The 20392-nt window shown below is 34.7% G+C and overlaps 1 protein-coding gene across 2 annotated transcripts in view; it reads right to left on the bottom strand.

Annotated features, from left to right (window-relative positions):
• Nucleotides 1-20392, bottom strand: part of LOC150106396 (protein SERAC1-like) — a 281390-nt gene that overhangs the window by 153938 nt on the left and 107060 nt on the right. Inside the window, exon 7 of one of the 2 annotated variants that reach the window (XM_090393115.1) lies at nucleotides 11527-11655. The exons of the other annotated variant lie outside the window; for it this stretch is intronic. Within the exon in view, the coding sequence (XP_090249241.1) occupies nucleotides 11527-11655 (129 nt within the window). The remainder of the gene's footprint in view (nucleotides 1-11526; nucleotides 11656-20392) is intronic. 2 annotated transcript variants of the gene reach the window in all.

Genomic DNA, 20392 nt, shown 5'->3' with positions numbered 1-20392 from the left:
GTTAAAGATTTTTTTTCTAAATGTTTAAGGAGTATACCCTATCTTCTTGTTGAAGATGAAAAGTAATTATATACATTTTGAATAAAACAAAACTGTCGCATAATATCGAAATTAGCCGAAAATATGTACATAATACAGTTGACTTCAAAACTGCCGTTTATTTCGATTTATAGTAAAGAAAGTTGAAATGCAAAAACCTACAGATTACGTTATAAAAATCATGCATTACATGATATGATTCAAGATTTATGTATGATTCTCTCTAAAGCAAAACGTAAAAGTGAGGCATGGAGTTTTGCGCAATCTGTGAACTAACCTTTGAACTAAGATTATGAATAAAAAATAAAACTTAATTTGGAACAGATGGAGGCTGTATTCATTTTTAGATTCGGATTTTCATGAATTTATAAAATAATCGTTTGACAAAAATAATTATCTTCAATCAAGTTCTGGGAGAATTTTAAAATGTATTGGCAATTAAAATAATTAGCAAAAAATTTGATAGTGACATTGATCTTCCAAAGTGATACAATATGAAGTGAAGAAAGTATGAAAGGATTTATTATTTTGCGTTGGCATTAAAAACTATAATTATATGATAAAAAAAGCAGCAAAAATGAATATAATTCATAGGTATTTAGTCTGATATAACTTAGATTCCGGTTACTGAGCAAACGGCAAGCAACTGCATTTCTAGCTGTAGGCAACTGAACATAGCTACTACGTACGGCAGGTAATCTAGTTAAGTGTTCTTTTCAGCGTGAAGGATTACTGCTCCTTCTAATGGACATGACAGTCAAACTGCACTTCTTATCCATGTTCTTTCAACAGGTGGATAGAATATTATCCAGGTTTGTTGGACGTATATATACATCCAGCAAAGAAATGGTGTGATTACATACATGAATTTTATGGAATACAGGAGTTCCTGTTAGTTTTATATTCTAAGGAAAGAATAATGTATTTTAAATGGAAGCGGGAGGCCTCACAAAATTTTCAGCGGCCTCTAGTTTTTATATTATGAATTTGATATTTAAAAATAAGTATTTTATTTTGCATCTATAACTACGCTGTTTTTTTTTATTGTTCTTTGTGAGGAGTAAGGTGTGGCCCCCAGCTTGCACCTCATGTGCCTAATGGTAAATGCAGCCCTGATTATATGTGTCTCCTATAAGATGCCAGGTGGAGCAAATAGCATGTGCTATCCTATAAATTCCAGATAATGCATGAGTGAATTTATAATGGCATAATTAAAAAAAAAAACTTACAAAGAGAGAAAGAAAAAGCTTTGTTTGCAAAGTATAAATAACTAACAGATAATAAACAGCTGCTGTAGACATTTGGTAGCTCGGGAAATAACTATAGGAAAGAGCTAATCTAATGAACTAATAACGTTGATCAGCTGATTAATTTAGGTGTGGCAGGAATACATATAGGTTGATGAAGTAGGAAATCATCTTGTAAAATTTGTTGTGCTTATTATATTTATATCTATCAGTTTGCTAGGAATTTTCTTTTGTTTACTGAGGATTAATATGCACTTTTTACAAAGTAATAGGATACATAAATAATTTTCAATCATCATTTGAATTAACCACCCTTTCACGAATCCTACATTCTTCATTTATTTTGTCTCGGCAGCTCTTCTTGTCATTTGTTGTTTTTTTTGTGCTATCCTATAAATTCCAGATAATGCATGAGTGAATTTATAATGGCATAATTAAAAAAAAAAACTTACAAAGAGAGAAAGAAAAAGCTTTGTTTGCAAAGTATAAATAACTAACAGATAATAAACAGCTGCTGTAGACATTTGGTAGCTTGGGAAATAACTATAGGAAAGAGCTAATCTGTCATTAGAAATAACTATAGGAAAGAGCTAATCTTCTTGTCATTAAAATGTCATTCCAGTCTTTGTACTATATTTGGCAACAACTATTGTAATTTAGAGACAACTGGAATGACATTTCAATGACAGAAAATATGTACAACAGATGTTTATAATGCAATCATCGGGTACAGAAAACACAATTTATGTAAAGCAAAACGATGCACATGAGAACACACACACACATAAATAAAACTTGAAATCAGTTCAAAGTACATTTGAGATATTCAATATTATTAAGACACTTCTCAAATGCTAATTTTACAAATGTTAGATGAAAATTCTACTAAAAAAAGTTTCAGCTAACATGCCATATAAGTTTTGTGTAAAATGCAAATACATAACACAACAGTGGCATATATGTGCTAAAGCTTGTTCCTGCCAGCAGTTAATGCATGTGCAGACACTGCCCAGTGCAAACGTGTTAAAATATCCCATCTCATGACCTACAAAAGATCAAAATTAATGAGGTTTGGATTTCATTCAGTGCTTCAATGAGTTTTCTAACATATTCAACAACACTTTTTTTTTCCTGACCATCATTTAAATGCACGTGGAAAAAACTGCATAAACCTTCATTTTCTTTGAATCTGAGGTAATTATTTGATGAATAATCTCCATATTAATACACAGATCTCCAGACACCATTATGAGTGTTGCACTGATTACTGTCATGATTTCCAATACTTATTTTTTATTTTTTTTTTTGGTGTGTTAATTTTTGATTAACCAAGATATTCAATATCTTCTACTGATTTCCTGATATGGCAGAACCATATATTCCAATAAAAAACATGTGCACCTGATAGTTATTGCCATAAACCAATGCCATCATTTGCAAATTTTCCATGGACTTTTAATTAGCTTAATATAAACTCATTGACTCTTTGTTCCATTTTAATTTCATGATAAAAACCTGATGTACTTGAAGAATAAACAAGATAAATATATAAATACAATATATAGGCTGTTGACTTCATTCTGATCTCAAGTATTTTTTTAATAATAAAATTATTCACCTTTTTACTACTTGTATATATGGAAAATATGACTCCTGCATTAATTCAACCATGGTATCTTCTTGGGTCTGGCTCCCACTGTGATCAATAAAGTCAAAACCAGTCTGGGTAAGCAACCCTTTCCCATGGTGTTTTTGCATTATGGGATAGTGAGGCAACTGATGTGAAGTCATATATAAATACAAGTAGTGTAGATGGGATACTACTTCACACACAAACTTTATTTGATTTCACTTGGATAAAGAATTAAATAAGAATATCATTTCTTGTCAAGTTTAATTTACTTGGTAACCAAATGAACACAAACATTTTCTATGACATACTTGCACTTGAGCTCCCATAACTTTTAAATGACTACAACTGATCATTTAAATTACATGTGCTTCTACTAGAAAGTAGAAAATCATGGTACAGCTTCATTTATTTAACAATTCGTTTAGTTTTATGTGACTTCTAACAGTCTATATTTAATTCTAAACAAATTGTTAAAGAATTTAACATTATGGTAAGTTTCCTGAAACTATGGAAATCTTAAAAAGCATCCCATTATGAAAAAAGACAAACTTATCTAATGTGAAGGTTACAGAAAAATTAAGGTACCTGACCAATCATTTAAAATTATTTCTTAGAATAATATTGGATAAAAAGCTGAAAAAGAATACAAATTTAGGAGTGTAAAAAGAATAACCAATGCAATATTAAAACTCAGAATGACCTTAAGTTAAATTGATTACAGTACAAAAACAGGTCTAACTCAGATTCATAGATTTTTTTTTTTTAAAAAAAAAGATACTATCTCATGATAAACATACACGATCTGACAAAGATTTGGAATGGACTGAAATGATTTACAGATGATAAAAAACAATATACTGAAATCGGAAATATATAATAACAATAAACAACACTTTTCCGATGGATAGATATCACCACCATCGTGTTTCCTGATTTCTACCCTCAAGGGGTGTTCTGGCTATTATGACAGCACTACATGATTAAGTATACATTATTATTAACATCCTATTAATAATTTTTGTCAAATTACCCTCAAGGGCTCACTTTAGTGAGTACGGGAGCAGCAAACCTGAGGTACCTGATGCTGGACTGTGCCTTACTTCATGTAATATACATCTGTATATTATCTGTAGACCGGTCCCTACTCTTCTTTCTTTCTTATTGTTCCGCTTGCTTCTTCCCCCAAATGCTATTAGAGTAATTGAAGGCTATGGATGAATCTTTCCTATTATAATATGTTTTTTTCCATCTCGCACAGTGGGGGCCTGCTTTCCCTCCCAACAGACAGGTTCGGAGACCTTAAGGTGGCAGCTCTATCACCGAACTCATCCTGTAAAAGATTGGTAGCCTATTCAGGGGAAATTACATTACTCGCAAAGCTCTGAAGAAGAAAAATAGGATGGATTTAATCAGAAATGACCTGGCTAATGGTCAGGGACTTCTCTTTGAAAAATTAAAAATAACTACTTGGAATGTCTGTGGAATCACACACACACAAAATCGACAAGCTAAACAGAGAACTAAAAAATAGAAACATTAATATAGCAGCAATAACTGAGGAAAAAAATAAAAAGAAGGGATCTCAAATTCTGGAAGATCATGTTATGATCTCTGGAGTCCCAGAAGACAAACGGGCTTCATCTGGGGTTGCAATTTGGATTAATAAAAAATGGATTATGTCTGATACCCAAAATCTCAGATTATATTTGGGTATCAGACAGAATAATCAAAGTCAGAATGCAAATTATGAATCAAAAATTCAATATTATTGGAATTTAGAAGATGGAAAAGAGGAAGATATGGAAGAATTTTATGGAAAACTTCAAGAATGCATTGATGAAACAAATAAAAATGAAGCAACAATCTTGATAGGAGATTTCAATGCTAAAGTGGGAAGTAACCCAATAACAGGATGCATTGGATCAGAGGGAGAATCAGTAATCAATAACAATGGAATTTTATTAAGAGACTTCTGCATATTTAACAATTTAAAAATCAGCAATACTTTCCTTCAGGCCTAAAAATATACATAAGTACACATGGGAAGCAAGAGGAACAAAACCAATAATAGATTACATTATTATTAACAACAAACTAAATAATAATATCATGGATACAAGTGTTTTTAAAGGAAGCAAAATTGATAGTGATCACATGTTAGTTGAAAGCAGATTTGAATTCATAAAAAGAACCACATACTTCAAAAGAAAAAAAGATAATGAACCAACATCTAATAAACAGTTTAAATTTTGCCTCCTAGAACAAGAGAGTATTAGAAACTTATATAAAAGCAGAATAAGAGATAAAATAAAACCAACCACAAACAATATTGAAACTGACTTGAACAATATCATACTAAAAGCAGAAGAAGGAAGTTCAGGATACAAATCAAGGAAAACAAAAAATGGCTCAGAACTTGGAATGATGACTTAAAGGAATTAATCAAAAGGAAAAACAGTTTTAAAATCTATCTGCAAAATAAAAACACTGCTGACTATATATAATATAAGAAATTATGGACTGAAGTCAGAAAGCTTTCCAGAAGTATACACAAAGATGATTGGAGTAAATATGTTAAATCATTACAGCACGATATCACTGGACCACAAAGAACAGGTTATAAAATTTTCAGGCAACTACAAACAGTGGAAAATGACAAACTAGGAAATAATATAATTTCCAAAGAGGATTGGATAGAACACTATAAAATATTGTGGAATGAAAAACAGGAAATACAAAACAATGACAAAACTCACAAAATTGAAGATATCAATATACAGGAAAGTACAAAAGGAATAGTAATGGAAGAATTAGAAAAATAATTAAAAAACTCAAGAAACAGAAAAAGCCCAGGCCTGGATGGAATATGCATTGAGCTCTTTAAATATGCAGACAGAAAGCCTACTTAAACTCTTCAATAATATCTGGAAATATCAAAAGATCCCCAAAAAAATGGGAAACTGGAGTACTCACAAAAAAAGGTCCCAAGAACAAATGTGGAAATTACAGAAACATTACTGCATCTAAACTATATGCAAACATCTTAAAGAACAGACTAATTAAACATACAGAAAATTATTTAGAAGAAGAATAGTGTGGTTTTAGAAGAGGGAGAGGATACACAGATGTATCTTTCATAATGCAACAGATCATAGAAAAAAGAAAAGAATTTACCATGCCCACTTTTCTTCTATTTATTGACTATGAAAAGACATATGATAACTTGAACAGAAATCTACTCTGGAAAATATTACAATACAATAAAATACCTTCTAAATTAATTAAAGCAATAAAAAGTCTATACAGAGAAACAAAAATTTGCATCAAATTTGCAGATGGAACAATATCAGAACCTATAACTATAAATAAAGGAGTAAGAAAAGGTTGTAGCTTATCCCCAATCCTATTCAACATTTATATAAACAGAATCCTAAAAGAATGAAAAACAACTGTCCAGGAGGGAATTAACAAATAATAAACAGCTAAATACAACACTTTATGCAGATGATTAAGTACTAATTTCAAATTCAGAAGATAAACTCCAAATTGCAACTAACCATCTAAATGAAATAGCAAAAAAATTTTAAATTAAAATATCTGAAACAAAAACTATGGAAATGTGTGGAAACACCATTCAAAATGTCAAAATTATGCTTAACAATAAAATAATAGGCGTGAATAGGCTTATGTGTTCGTCAGACATTTTTGTAATAGATTTCACGGTTTGATATGAACACAGATGGATAAGAAAATAACTATTTATTAACTTAAAAGCTAATATTTCGCTGGTATTATATCAGCATCTTCAGAGCACACAACACAAAGTTTGTTACAAATGCAAAACAACCACAATCCGGTGTAACAGTGGGGCTAGTATAAGTAATTGCAGCTTGCAACACAAGACTAAAGTCCTAATATGGCGCCATCTAGGTTAAAAAAAAAAAAAAAATTCAAAGTTTTGAAATAGTAGTCCAAATGATAGTCTTAGAAAGTTTGAAAAAATGAAATAAAATAAAAGTCTATCTATATGTTCACTGGGCATCTATAGATGCCGTATAGTCACTCCGATGTTCGGTGATGTTCCACACCAGGCCTCGCCATGTAGTCCTGTTGTTTGCTTTTCTGGCAGCCTCAACTCTCTAAAGATCAGTCACTCCACACACACCATCCATCTCATTGATGGTCTACCCCTGCAACTTTTTCCAGGAATTTTACCTTCTATTACTGTTTTGAGAAGTTCTCCTTCCATCCTTTCTATGTGTCCAAAATATTTTAACTTTCTTCTGTCAATATCCTTAAGGAGCCTTAAAGTTCTACTAATCTTTTCTAACACCCATTCATTTGTATGCCTTTCAGTATATGATATCCTCAACAGCCTTCTGTAACACCACACCTCAAAAGCAGATATCCGTTTCTTATCTGATTCTTTAGGTTCCAAGTCTCACATCCACAAGTCACTGCTGGAAAAACAACTGCATCTAAAATCCTCAACTTTGTTCCCATGGAGATAGATCCATCAGTCCAGATTTTAGACAGGTCTCTGACTGTTGTTTTAGCCATCTTCTGAACAGCCATTCTTCACATTAATAATGGATCCCAGGTACTCAAACTTGCTGACTTCCTCAATTCTTTCTCCATCAAGATACACTTGTTTCTCAAGAGATTCTCTGTTTGTTTGTTTAACCTGATCATTGTCTTGCTAGAATTGAGTTGAAGTCCTCTGTTATTACTGATCTTGTTAACTTTGTCAAGAATTAGCCCTAGTTCTTCCATGTCATTACAAAGGAGTACTGTATCATCAGCGTACCTCAGATTACTGATCAATCTACCTCCTATCCTAATTCCTGTCCTGAGCTCATCCAATGCTTCATGCATGATGTCCTCTGCATATATATTAAACAAGTGAGGAGAAAGTAAACACCCTTGTCTAACTCCTTTTCTAACTTGAAGCCAGTCAGTCAATCCAACACCTGTTCTTACTGTGGCTTCTTGCTCCTTATACAAGTTGGCTATCAACCTGATAGTGTGTTCAGGAAAATCCATTCTTTTCATTACTTCCCACAGTTTCACATGCTCAACACAGTCAAAAGCTTTAAAGTAGTCTAAGAAACACATTACCAGAGGGAGTCTGAATTCTTTATATTTTTCTATGATCTGTCTAAGGCAAAGGATCTGATCTCTGGTGCCCCTACTTTTCCTAAAACCTGATTGTTCCTCGGACATCTCTGCCTCAACTTTGGCCTCAATCCTATTTAGCATGATCTTCAATAAAATTTTGCTTGCATGAGATATTAAACTAATAGTTCTATAGTTCTTGCACACCTTCATATCTCCTTTCTTATGTAGTGGTATGAAAACAGACTTCTTCCAGTCTCTAGGCCATGATCCTGTCTCCTATATAAACACAGAAAATAAATATCAAGAAGATGTGGCAAAATATTCTGCAGGTTTCTGAAAAAGCTTAGGAACGAGTGCTGTAAAAGAAGTTAGAGATGATAAAGGTGACATGAAAACGTGAGAAAAAGATATTCTTGAAGTGTGGAGTAATTACTTTGAAAATTTGCTAAATGAAACAAGCAGTGATAAAAAAACACTGACCAGGCATGCAGTCAGGAACACATATCCATACTTGAAGTAGAAAAAGCCATCAAAGGCTTGAATTTGACCAGAAATGCTGAAATATGGTGGTATAAAATTCTTACAGTGGCTGCACTGCATAGTTCAGAATGCCTGGACAGAGGGACGAATTCCAGACGTTTGGAGTAGAGCTCTCATATTACCCATATATAAAAAGGAAAATAAAATTGAATGAGAATTACAGAGGTATATCCCTACTGAGTGTTCCTGGTAAGATATATGCAAGTATACTTGAGAAACGGTTGAGAAGAATTGTGGAAGAACAAGCTGGATTCAGGTCAAATAGAGGTTGTCAGGATCAGATTTTCACTTTGACAGATAGTTGAGAAAGCATGGGAATATAACAAAGATCTGTATTTAAGTTTTGTTGGTCTGGAAAAGGCATATGACAAGATGCCAAGAGAGAAGCTATTCAATATGCTACAGTTATATGGTGTCAATGGGGCATTATATCAAGCAATATACTTAGTCTTTATTTGAGTTGTAAGTCAGCTATTAGAATTGAAGGAAGATAGTTTAATGTTAAATCTGGTGTGAGACAAGGATATACATTATCCCCACTGTTATTCATTATCTATATGGATTACATTATGAAGAAAAGTGGTATTAAACATGATATCAAAGCTGGAGATGTTAATCAGCTCTTTGCTTTATGCGGACGATGTTATACTACTTCTAAATAAATCCGCTACAAGGCTGTAAGATTCTCTGACTAAATTGAATGACTGATGTAAAAGATATGGTATGAAGGTCAGCAATAAAAAGACAAAGACAATGAAAATAGGCAGAATTATTGAAAATGTCAACTGTGTTGTGAATGGAGAACCTGTGGAACAAGTAAAACATAGATGTTATACTTCTAAATAAATCCACTACAAGTCTGCAAGATTCTCTGACTAAATTGAATAACTGATGTAATAGATATGGTATGAAGGTCAGCAATAAAAAGACAAAGACAATGAAAATAGGCAGAATCATTGAAAATGTCAGCTGTGTTGTGAATGGAGAACCTGTGGAACAAGTAAAACATTTCAGCTACTTAGGCACGATTTTTAGTGAAGATGGTAAATTAAATATAGAAATAGACAACAGAATCAACAAAGCTGGTATATGGTGGGAATTCAATTGAATAAATTCATATGGAATAAGAGAGAAATTAGTCAGAACACTAAATTAGCTGTATACAAGACAGTGTTCAAACAAGTTTTAACTTATGGATCTGAGAGCTGGGTCAGAAGTAAAACACTTGACCAAAGACTGCAGATATGAGAGTCCTGAGAAAGATTAGAGGCATGAACAGATGGCATCAATGACAATATCATATTAAAAATGAGGATATTAGGAAAGAACTTGGCATTGTCAACATCCAGGAATGCATTAGCAGAGCTAATCTCAGGTGGTATGGTCACAGAACGGGCAAGGAAAGATTAGCAAAACAAGTGTTCTCTGCCAAGTTGGCAGGAAAACAACCCAGAGGAAGACCAAGATATAGGTGGATTGATACGGTACAAAGTGCCTTAGACGATAGAAATATAAGATCTGGTAATGTTGGAGTCTTGACAAGTAACAGACTGATTTGGAGGAAAATTGTAGATAGGAAGTTAGCAATGATGTAAATTTTTCATGTAGTACTATCATATCCTGTACACCCCTTGAGGGTACATGGCAGGAATTTGATGATGATGACATCAGAAGACCTTCAGTCCAACGGCTAAGAATACCTACACAGCCCGCTAGGGGGCACCATCAGGACTTTTAGGAGAAACAATAGCTTCCTGCTTTGTCCTCAATTACTGTGTGTGTGTGTAGTGCCTGCATGCACATCTTTATTTTAAGTTCCCGTGAAGATGGCAACGTGATGTTGCCGAAATATTGGAAATATAGATTAAAGTTAAATTTAATTTATATTGTGTTGTAAATTCCTTAAATTATTTAATAAGCAACTTGAATAACAGCTGTAACAAATTTGGCATGACACACTGCAATAAAAAGAGCAAAACTATGAAAATTTGCAGGAACATAGAAAACTTCAGCTGCATTCTGAATGGAGAGCCTATAGAACAAGTAAAATATTTGATCTTTTCAGGCACAGTTTTTAGTGAAGATGGCAAGTTAAATCTAGAAATAAACAACAGAATAAGCAACGCTAGTATGGTGTAGAGCCAACTGAATAAATTTATATGGAATAAGAGAGAAATTAGTCAAAACACCAATCTAGTAGCATACAGGACAGCATTCAAACCAGTTTTAAGTTATGCAACTGAAAGATGGGTTAGAAATAAAGCACTATATCAAAGATTAGAGACCACAGAGATGAAAGTTCTTAGAAAAATTAGGGGAGTGAACCAATAGTCAATGGCAGAATAATATTAAAAATGAAGACATTAGGAAGGAACTTTTGCAATTGAAGGAAGTTTGCATTCAAGAATGCATGAGCAGGGCATACTAAGGTGGTATGGTCACTTTTGTATCTAATGAAATGTTAGATACAACACTATTGGAATGTTGACAAGTAATTGGCTAGTCTGGAGAAAAATTATTGGTAGGAGATTAGTAATAAAGTAAACTTAATCATATTTTGATAGTAGCCTCAGTATGCCTTGAAGCTACGCATCAGGAAATTGATGATGATCATGATAATTTTATAAAGAAAGTTATTATTGTTAACAATCAAGAATGTATGAGCAGAGCTAATAAAAGGTGATATGGCCACTTAAATAGAATGGGTGTGCAAAGCTAAAACAGCTGTTTGATGATGCCATGATGGCAGGAAAGAGAACCAGAAAAAGACCAAGATCTAAGTGGATTAATTCGATATGAAGTGCCTTAGAAGTAGGAAATGTCAGATATGATAATATCAGAGTGCTCAGAAGTAACAGATTAATTGTTAATAGCTTTCAAGGGGTTCAACCTTTGAGGGTACATATGATATAATTCAAATCAGAGATGAAGTAAAGAGTAACCACTTACATTATCTTCATCATCCACAAAAGAGAATCCACTTTTAATTGCATTCTTTGTAAAATACTGAACACAAGGATTAACATCACTCTGGGGTAATGAAGAAAGAAGGTATGTGAATTCACTCTCCAAGGAATTCTGTTAAGAAAAAAGTTTAGTGTATTATCTAGTGATCAAAGTTTATGTGTCGATAATACATCAATATTTAAAAGTTTAAAAATATATGGAAAGCTATTATCCATTGCATTAATCCTCAGATTTCAAATGCTGATATATATAAAAACAAAGAGATGATCTTAACATGTTTTATGAATTATTTCATAAATTGCTTTACATGTCAATATCATTTGTTTTTCTTCCTAGTAGGTCTCCCTTTTTTTGTGCTTCTTAAATCTGCAGGACTTCAGCATCATGTGTGGGCAAGAAGTTAAGGAGACAGAAAGAATCTGTTGATGTATTTTCTTTAACAGCTAAAGGTTGTTTATTAATTAACTTAAGGAATTCACAACGTACACTAGAATATAAATTAAATTAAACTTTAATATATATTTTCAATATTTCGGCAACGTCATGTTGCCATCTTCAAAGGAACTTAAAATAAAGATGTGCATGCAGGCACTACACACACACAGTAATTGAGGACAAAGCAGGAAGCTATTGTTTCTCCTAAAAGTCCTGATGGTGCCCCCTAGCGGGCTGTGTAGATATTCTTAGCCGTTGGACTGAAGGTCTCCTGATGTAAGTCTCCCAAATTTGGGGCAGTCTCACACAACCAAATTTGTTGAGGTTTGGACTGTTTCTTAGGGCTGAGGCTGATTCCATGAAAAGTCTTTCAAACTTGAACTTGCTATGGTGTATTATTTTGGCTTTCTTCCAGCGTAAGCCAAAACATTTGATTTAAAAGCTTGTATATTGTATTCCTTGGGAAACGCATAAGGGGAAAGAGTGTTCCAACAATACAGCAGTAGCAGGAATGAAGGAGGAGGAAAAGAAACTTGGTCGGTGCCTTCTTCTAGATAATATCAAGCATATTTATGGGGATTTTAGGTAATGCCTCAATAGCCTCTTCAGTTTTCCAAATTGTTAGAGGCGGAAGAGGCTACTGGTTAAGATATGTTTTTGCCAGAAAGGGCTAGAGGTGTAAGTCGGTCATTCCAAGAAGATAAATGTGATCTTCAGAGAAGATCAAACCCAGGAAGATCTTACCTGATTTCCTCTTAATTTAGAACCCAGGTCTTTCCAACTAAAGCATACTGTTGTTACTGGCAGTGCTTTATGGATGGAAAAATCTGGATTCAAAAGCAGAGGTGAGTAAAGTGAGATCTTCCTTGTAAAAAACAAGATAGCATCATGTTTTGGTAGTTCTGAAGTTCATAAAATTATCCCTGTCACACTAGAGAACAGCAAGAAAATCCAGAGGTCAAAAGATCCTGAAGTTGTAAATGATTTGATTATGCACTACAAAATTTGTCAAATGAAGAAGAAGGATGGAATGTATTGTGATCAAACTGTCAATAAAGAGGTCATTTATTATTATTATTTTCTTGGGCATTTCCATGGACTCATCGTGAGAGGCCTGCACTAACCATTATTCACACAATACTCATATTTTTCATTGAATTCGTTTAATGCCAAAGCACTCATAACTACCTCTAGAAACCCATTCACCCCCCCCTCCCCCAAGCTAAATTTCTAATTATAACCCTTTGTTGACTGCATGCTTACAGAATTACCCATACTTTCCAAGGATGACTTCTTGCTCTCTCCCTTCATGCCATGTACTGAAAATAAAAAGTTTTGGGTGTTAATCCTGTAAAGCATTGTAAAAACTTATGTTTCTATCATGCCTCTCTCCTCTTTTTCATATCAATGTCTTTGTGTCTCACAGACCTGCTAGAATCTTGATCACTTGAATCCTCCAAAAGTTCATCATTCCCATGGATTCCAGCAACCAGTGCATGCAGTAGTCCAGGCCTTATTATGGCCATATAGAATGGAATAATAATATCCTGTCCCTGCTTGTCAGTGTGTTCTTCAGCAACCAAGTAATCTGATGTGCAATTTTGGCCACCTTTGCAATATTATTTTCTTGGCCCTCCATGGAGTCACAAAATTCATCATGAGAGATCATTGGTGGTCAACACAAAGTCTGTTGTACCAAGCCTTAAACTCGTCCACCATTTGCACTTTCATAACCCTCTCAGGCAATTCATTCCATCCTACCACTCTCCATGGCCTCAGCCCATGTCTCTTCCAATCATTCTACCATTATGTAAAATCTCCCCAGTGTCAATCCGATAATAACCCTTGAATAGTTTAAATGACTCAATCTTATCCCTCCCCCCCGTTCCTTGTCTTCTATTTGCCAAACTCTGCAGTCTGTATGCCTTCAGACTATATCCTCATAACCAACGTTGTTGTTGTGTCGGGAAAAAAATGATGAGTCATCCTTTTTTCCCACCCAACATTAAGTTACCTCATAAGGAGAGTATAAGGACATGCTTATGCCTCCGAACAGAGAATGTGCCTTTTAACAATCCAAGTGCATGTAAATATCCAAGTGTGTAAGCTCTAAACAATGTTGAAATAACCCATGAGTTAAGTAGAGAATATTTGTAAATGAATAAAAATATAAAATCATGTATAAATTGCCAAATAAATATGTATAAGCTAGAGCAAACTTTAAGCCATGTAAAAGCAGTTCGTAGCCACGGCGTCCAATCGGCAGCCACCGCATGCGTGACAACACCACCGCGTGAGGGAGCTGTTTTGGAGTATAAAGGTTTCGGCGGGAATTCGAATCGCTCTCTTATCTCTTGTCTCCGGGTTTCGTCGGCACCTAGTCCTGTCGGAGAGCTGTGCAGAGCTTGCCGCCACGTGTAGCAAGAATCCCCCTTGCTATGTGTGCTACGTGGGCGAAGGCTGCAACTACAATGTATTCAGATCCATAAGAAGAAAGAGCCACTGATGAAATCAACGTCAGTGTTCAAATCTGTGTACGAGTTTTTTCGGTTCGTATGGAAACAAAGGAATAGCAAGACCGCCATCAGTGAAGGTACAGTAAGCCGACCAAAGTACCAGTTCAAGGCAACAACGGTAAGCAGAAGATTTTCTTATGTTAAATGTTGAATTAAAGTAACCGAAGAGTAGGGAAACAGAAGTTAAGGAAGCATGCTATTTCTGTGTAGTGTTATAGGAACAGTCTGTGATTTGGACACTTTTGTCTACAGTTGAGAAGGAAGCATATTAGGCTCCAGCCGAACAGGAGGCCGAGGTCCGAACTGTTTGTGTGATTTAAGAACAGTAATGTTATATGGTCAGAACGTAACTAATTGTTAACTAAAATTTTGGAGGGGGAATTAAGTAGGATTAAGAAGTATTATCCTAGAGAAATTCATGTCAGAAGTATTGAGTTGTCTTGTGTATATATGAAATATTACATGTGTGATAACATTAGGTAACTTAGTTATAAGAGTCTAAGAATAGATGTACGTTTAGAAGTGAGGAATTTATGTCAAGTAAGGTACTATAGTATAGAAGTTTTGTTTGTGATTAATTAAGTAAAGGGAACCCAGACTCTTTTAAGATTAAGGATTTGATTAACATGTATACTTGTCTTTGTGCAATAATAAATGTGTTTCTTAAAATGTAATCAAATGAGTTTGTCATGCTTTCTGTGGATTGAGCTACCGTTTGAAAAATTATGTACTGTGCATTAAGGGGGAACCCAATAGTCATATGAGAATCGGGACCACGACTGCTTACTTCTTGATCCCTGCATTTTCTTTAAGTATTCTTGGATAACATATCAGAATTTAGTTGCCGGCTGGCGCAGTCTTTAATCAATACAAATTCGTCGGCAAACAAATATCTGATATTAAGTGATACAAAAATCAATGTTAACTGTAAGGCTAAAGTAAAGACAGAGATATACAGATAAGGCAGTCACACAGACCACTGACCACATAAAAGAAGAATATAACATTGTACAATCTTGATATTTTTGTTACCTGTCTCTACACCCTCTCCAAGGTTACTTCATCCCCATCAAATCCCGATGACCAAATATGAGCATAAAAATCCAGATATGGTCTGATTAACGCTTTATACAATAGGACTGGCCATCCCAAGGGAGGACATTGATCCTCTTATGGTCAATGTCCTCTTTTATACTGCAGCAATCTCTAAGATGTCTTCACAACTTTTTCAATATGACCTCTGAACTTCAAATTTCATGCTAAGATCCATTGCTTCACCCACTTCTAGTATAATTCTGCCAAGTGAATATGAACATACCATCTGAGGATCCAAAATTTCAAAACCTTACATTTAGTTGCATTAAACTGACATACCCATTCACCGACCCACCTCTCCAGCCGATTCAAATTCTCTGAAAGAGTCAAAACATTGGCACTAATACTAGTAATCCTCCCAAGCTTTACATCATCTGCAAACGACTGAATATCTCCCTACAATCCCATAACAATATCACTAACATAAATATTGAATAGTAATGGACCAGGTAATCCACTTACAACCTTCCTACTTCCTGATACTGCACCCCCTCCCCACACGTCTCAGATATCTATCAGAAAGCCAGGTATCCATCCAATCCACTAAACTGATATCCAAACTCATATATTGCAACTTAAATATCAACTTGTTATGTGGCATTCTGTCAAGTGCCCTTTCAAAATCTAAATAATAATAAAAACAGTGTATGTCTTACTCTCATCCACTGTTTTTGCTACTTTACTATAAAAGGTAACTAGATTTCTAAAACAACAACATCATCATCATCATCAAATTCCTGCCATGTACCCTCAAGGGGTATAGAGGATATGATAGTGCTACATGAAAAATTTATATCATTACTAACTTCCTATCTACAATTTTTCTTCCAAATCAATCAGTCTGTTATTTGTCAAAACTCCAACATTATCAGATCTTATATTTCTATCATCTAAGGCACTTTGTACCGTATCAATACACCTATATCTTGGTTTTCCTTTTGGTCATTTTCCTGCCAACCTGGCAGAGAACACTTGTTTTGCTAATCTTTCCTCACCCATTCTATTTAAGTGACCATATCACCTGAGATTAGCTCTGCTAACGCCCTGGATGCTGACAATGGCAAGTTCTTTCCTAATATCCTCGTTTTTAATATGATAGTGCCATTGATGCTATCTGTTCATGCCTCCAATCTTTCTCAGGACTCTCATATCTGCAGTCTTTAGTCTTTGGTCAAGTGTTTTACTTCTGACCCAGCTCTCAGATCCATAAGTTAAAACTAGTTTTAACACTGCCTTGTATACAGCTAATTTAGTGTTCCGACTAATTTCTCTCTTATTCCATATAAATTTATTCAATTGACTTCCTACCATACCAACTTTGTTGATTCTGTTGTCTATTTCCATATTTAATTTACCATCTTCACTAAAAATCATACCTAAGTAGCTGAAATGTTTTACTTGTTCCACAGGTTCTGCGTTCACAAAGCAGTTCATATTTTCAATGTTTCTGCCTATTTTTTGTCTTTGTCTTTTTATTGCTGACCTTCATACCATATCTATTACAACAGTTATTCAATTTAGTCAGGGAATCTTGGAAACTTGTAGCGGATTTATTTAGAAGTATAACATCGTCTGCATAAAGCAAAAAGAGCTGACATTAATATCTCTAATTTTGATATCAGGTTTAATACCACTTTCCTTCATAATGTAATCCATATAGATAATGAATAACAGAGGGGATAATGTACATCCTTGTCTCACACCAGATTTAACATTAAACCATCTTCCTGTACTTCCTTCAATTCTAACTGCTGACTTACAACTCAAATAAAGACTAACTACTGCTTGATATAATGCCCGATTGACACCATATAACTGTAGCATATTAAATAGCTTCTCTCTTGGCATCTTGTCATATGCCTTTTCCAGATCGGCAAAACTTAAATACAGATCTTTGTTATATTCATATGATTTCTCAACTATTTGTCGTAAAGTGAAGATCTGATCCTGACAGCCTTTATTTGGCCTAAATCCAGCTTGTTCTTCACCAAGCTTTTCTTCCACAATTCTTTCACAACCGTTTCTCAAATATACTTGCATAAATTTTACCAGGAACACTCAGTAGGGAAATACCTCTGTAATTCTCACATTCAGTTTTATTTCCCTTTTTATATATGGGTACCATGAGAGCTCTACTCCAATCATCATAAATTCGTCCCTCTGTCCAGGCCTTCTGAACTATGCAATACAGCCACTGTAAGACTTTTATACAACCATACTTCAGCATTTCTGGTCGAATATCATATACTCCTGCTGCCTTTCCAGATTTCAAGCCTTTGATGGCTTTTTCTACTTCAAGTATTCATATGAATTCCTGACTGTATGCCTGTTAATTTTTTTTTTACCACTGTGCTATCACTGCTTGTTTCATTCAGCAATTTCTCGAAGTAATTACTCCATACTACAAGGATCTCTTTTTCCCATTTTCATGTCACCTTTATCATCTCTAATTCCTTTTACAGCACTCTTTCTCAGCTTTTTCAGCAACTTCCAGAATATTTTGCCACCTTCTTGATATTTATTTTCTATGTTCTTGCCAAAGACCTCCCATGACTTTTGTTTAGCCAGTTTTACACAGTGTTTAGCTTTCTTACATTTGTCTCTGTATTCTCTAAGAACACAAGCTGACTTATTTGCCAGAATTTTTGATATGCTTTCTTCTTTTCTTTCATTGCCTCTTTAACTTTCTGTGTCCACCATGGAGTTCTGAATTTTCTATCCTTGCAGACAACCTCACCACATGCCTCTCTGGCTGAATCAATCAGGGGTTTTCTTCAAGGCTTGCCACTGAATCTCCAAGGTTTGGTTTCTGTTCTCAAACTCTTTTCTTCAATAATCTTTGTGTATTTTAGTCTACAGTTCACATCTGAGAGCTGCTCAACTTTTATTCGCTTTAAAACTTTCTTACATGTTATTCTTTTCAATACGAAATTCGATTTTATCCTGCTCAAGACTAAATGGTGATCACTTCCAATTTCAAATCCTCTGTACACTCTGCCGTCCTGCACCAGGGAGAAAACATCACTATCAACAATAACATAGTCAATGAGACTTTTCTAATTCCTTTTCTCTTCTCTCCATGTGAATCTATGCACATTTTTATGTTGGAACATGGTGTTAGTAATAACCAGTCCATGTCCTGAGCAGAAATCCAACAGGTATTTGCCATTATTATTAGCTTTGCTCTTTTCTCCAAATTTCCCCCAAAATATTTTTGTATGTCTGACAATCATTTCCTACTCTGCTATTTAGACCAAATGGATCAACTTTTCCTTTTTCATTGTGTCAGTTGCTTTCTCTAAAGCCTCAAAAAATTCCTCCACTTCTACCTTAGCAGAACCTTCCATGGGACCATAGGCACAAATAAGTCTCATTGTCCAGTTCCCCATTCTGATATTGCCCACATCACACTACTTGAGACTGCCTGCCATTCAAGAAGATTAGCCTTGTATTTAGTGTTGAATACTATGGCTACTCTTTCTTTTCCTTGATTGTCATCAATTCCTCATCTTATCATCTAATTCCTCAGCTAGCTCAATTTCTTTGTCATTCAGGCTTCTTATGTTGATAGTACCGATCTTTAACTCTGGTGATGTTGAGTTGGGATGTGTTTTCAGATTTGTTCCAGTATTTGACTTTTCGCTGTTCGCCCTGGTTCCCTGGTGAAAACAATGGGGACCTTGTTTAACTGGGTGATGTCCCGGCTGGCATGAAATTTTGTCATGTTGTACAATCATTTTGTATTTTAGTTTAAGCCAATAAGAATACAATTTGGTCGGCTAAATCCAAATTGCCAGCCCATCCTCGTTTGTTCAGTATCCAGGTAGATACCCAACAGAGTGCACCACGAGAAGGTGAGGATTGGACATTAGGTCAAAAGCCCTGGTTGGTTCTGTGCATTCCTTTAAAGGTTATGTGGAGGTCTCCTCTCAGTTATACAGTGTTCCTTAATAAATCCAAGCTGCCTGCATAAATAATATTGCTCCCAACTGTCCAATTCTAAATATGAGTTCTTACCAATTTCTCCAAAATATTAACAACTACAGAAGAAATACAAATAAGGCTATAGTTTGATACTTCAATTCTAAGACCACCTTCATGCTCTGGCACAATCTCCCCCCCCCCCTCCATTCTACAGAACTCCCTTTAAAATACATGGAAAAATTCCATCTAGTCCCACCACCCACCTTAATGACAACTAGCATACTTAGTATTTGGAATTCATCCTATTCATACAATTCTAACACTTCACCACTCCTTATCCCTCTAGGAATAAAGCCTGATGTACTAGGATGAAATACTAATAAAGTGATAATTAAACAGCTCAGGTTTGTCATCTGCATTGGTCACACAAGTCCTGTCTCCATCCAGCAAGGTAAGTGCACAGAAAAATTTCCCCTTACTGGACACATAATGAAAAAACTCCTTGTACTGCAATGCTAGCCTGCCATTCCTAGCCTAAGCCTTATATTCCTCATGCAACTGGTCTCCATCTCTTTCTTTATATGTCTTCCATAATCTCTTCCTTATCTGCAATTCCTATTTAATTTTTCTATGCATCCATTTGACTCTAAATTGCATTATCTTCTTAATGTGGGGTATACAATATGCCACTACTGTCAACAATTTTTTGTTAACAATTTAACTAGAAGGTAGAGAGATCAGTAACATTACTGATCTCTCTACCTTCAAATTCTTTCATGTATTGTACTGCTGCAAGCTGGTTTCTAAGTCTATGATGGTTGCCTGCCTTATAATTCTGCATAAAGGTTTTTCAAAAAATAAGACAGGATCCCATTTTA

Source organism: Typopeltis vanoorti, chromosome 5 (genome assembly GCF_054136105.1).
Source record: "Typopeltis vanoorti isolate ZY-2024b chromosome 5, IOZ_Tvanoo_1.0, whole genome shotgun sequence".
NCBI lineage: Eukaryota > Metazoa > Arthropoda > Arachnida > Uropygi > Thelyphonidae > Typopeltis > Typopeltis vanoorti.
Note: the sequence above shows the minus strand (reverse complement) of the source record. Positions and strands in the feature narration are given on the sequence as shown.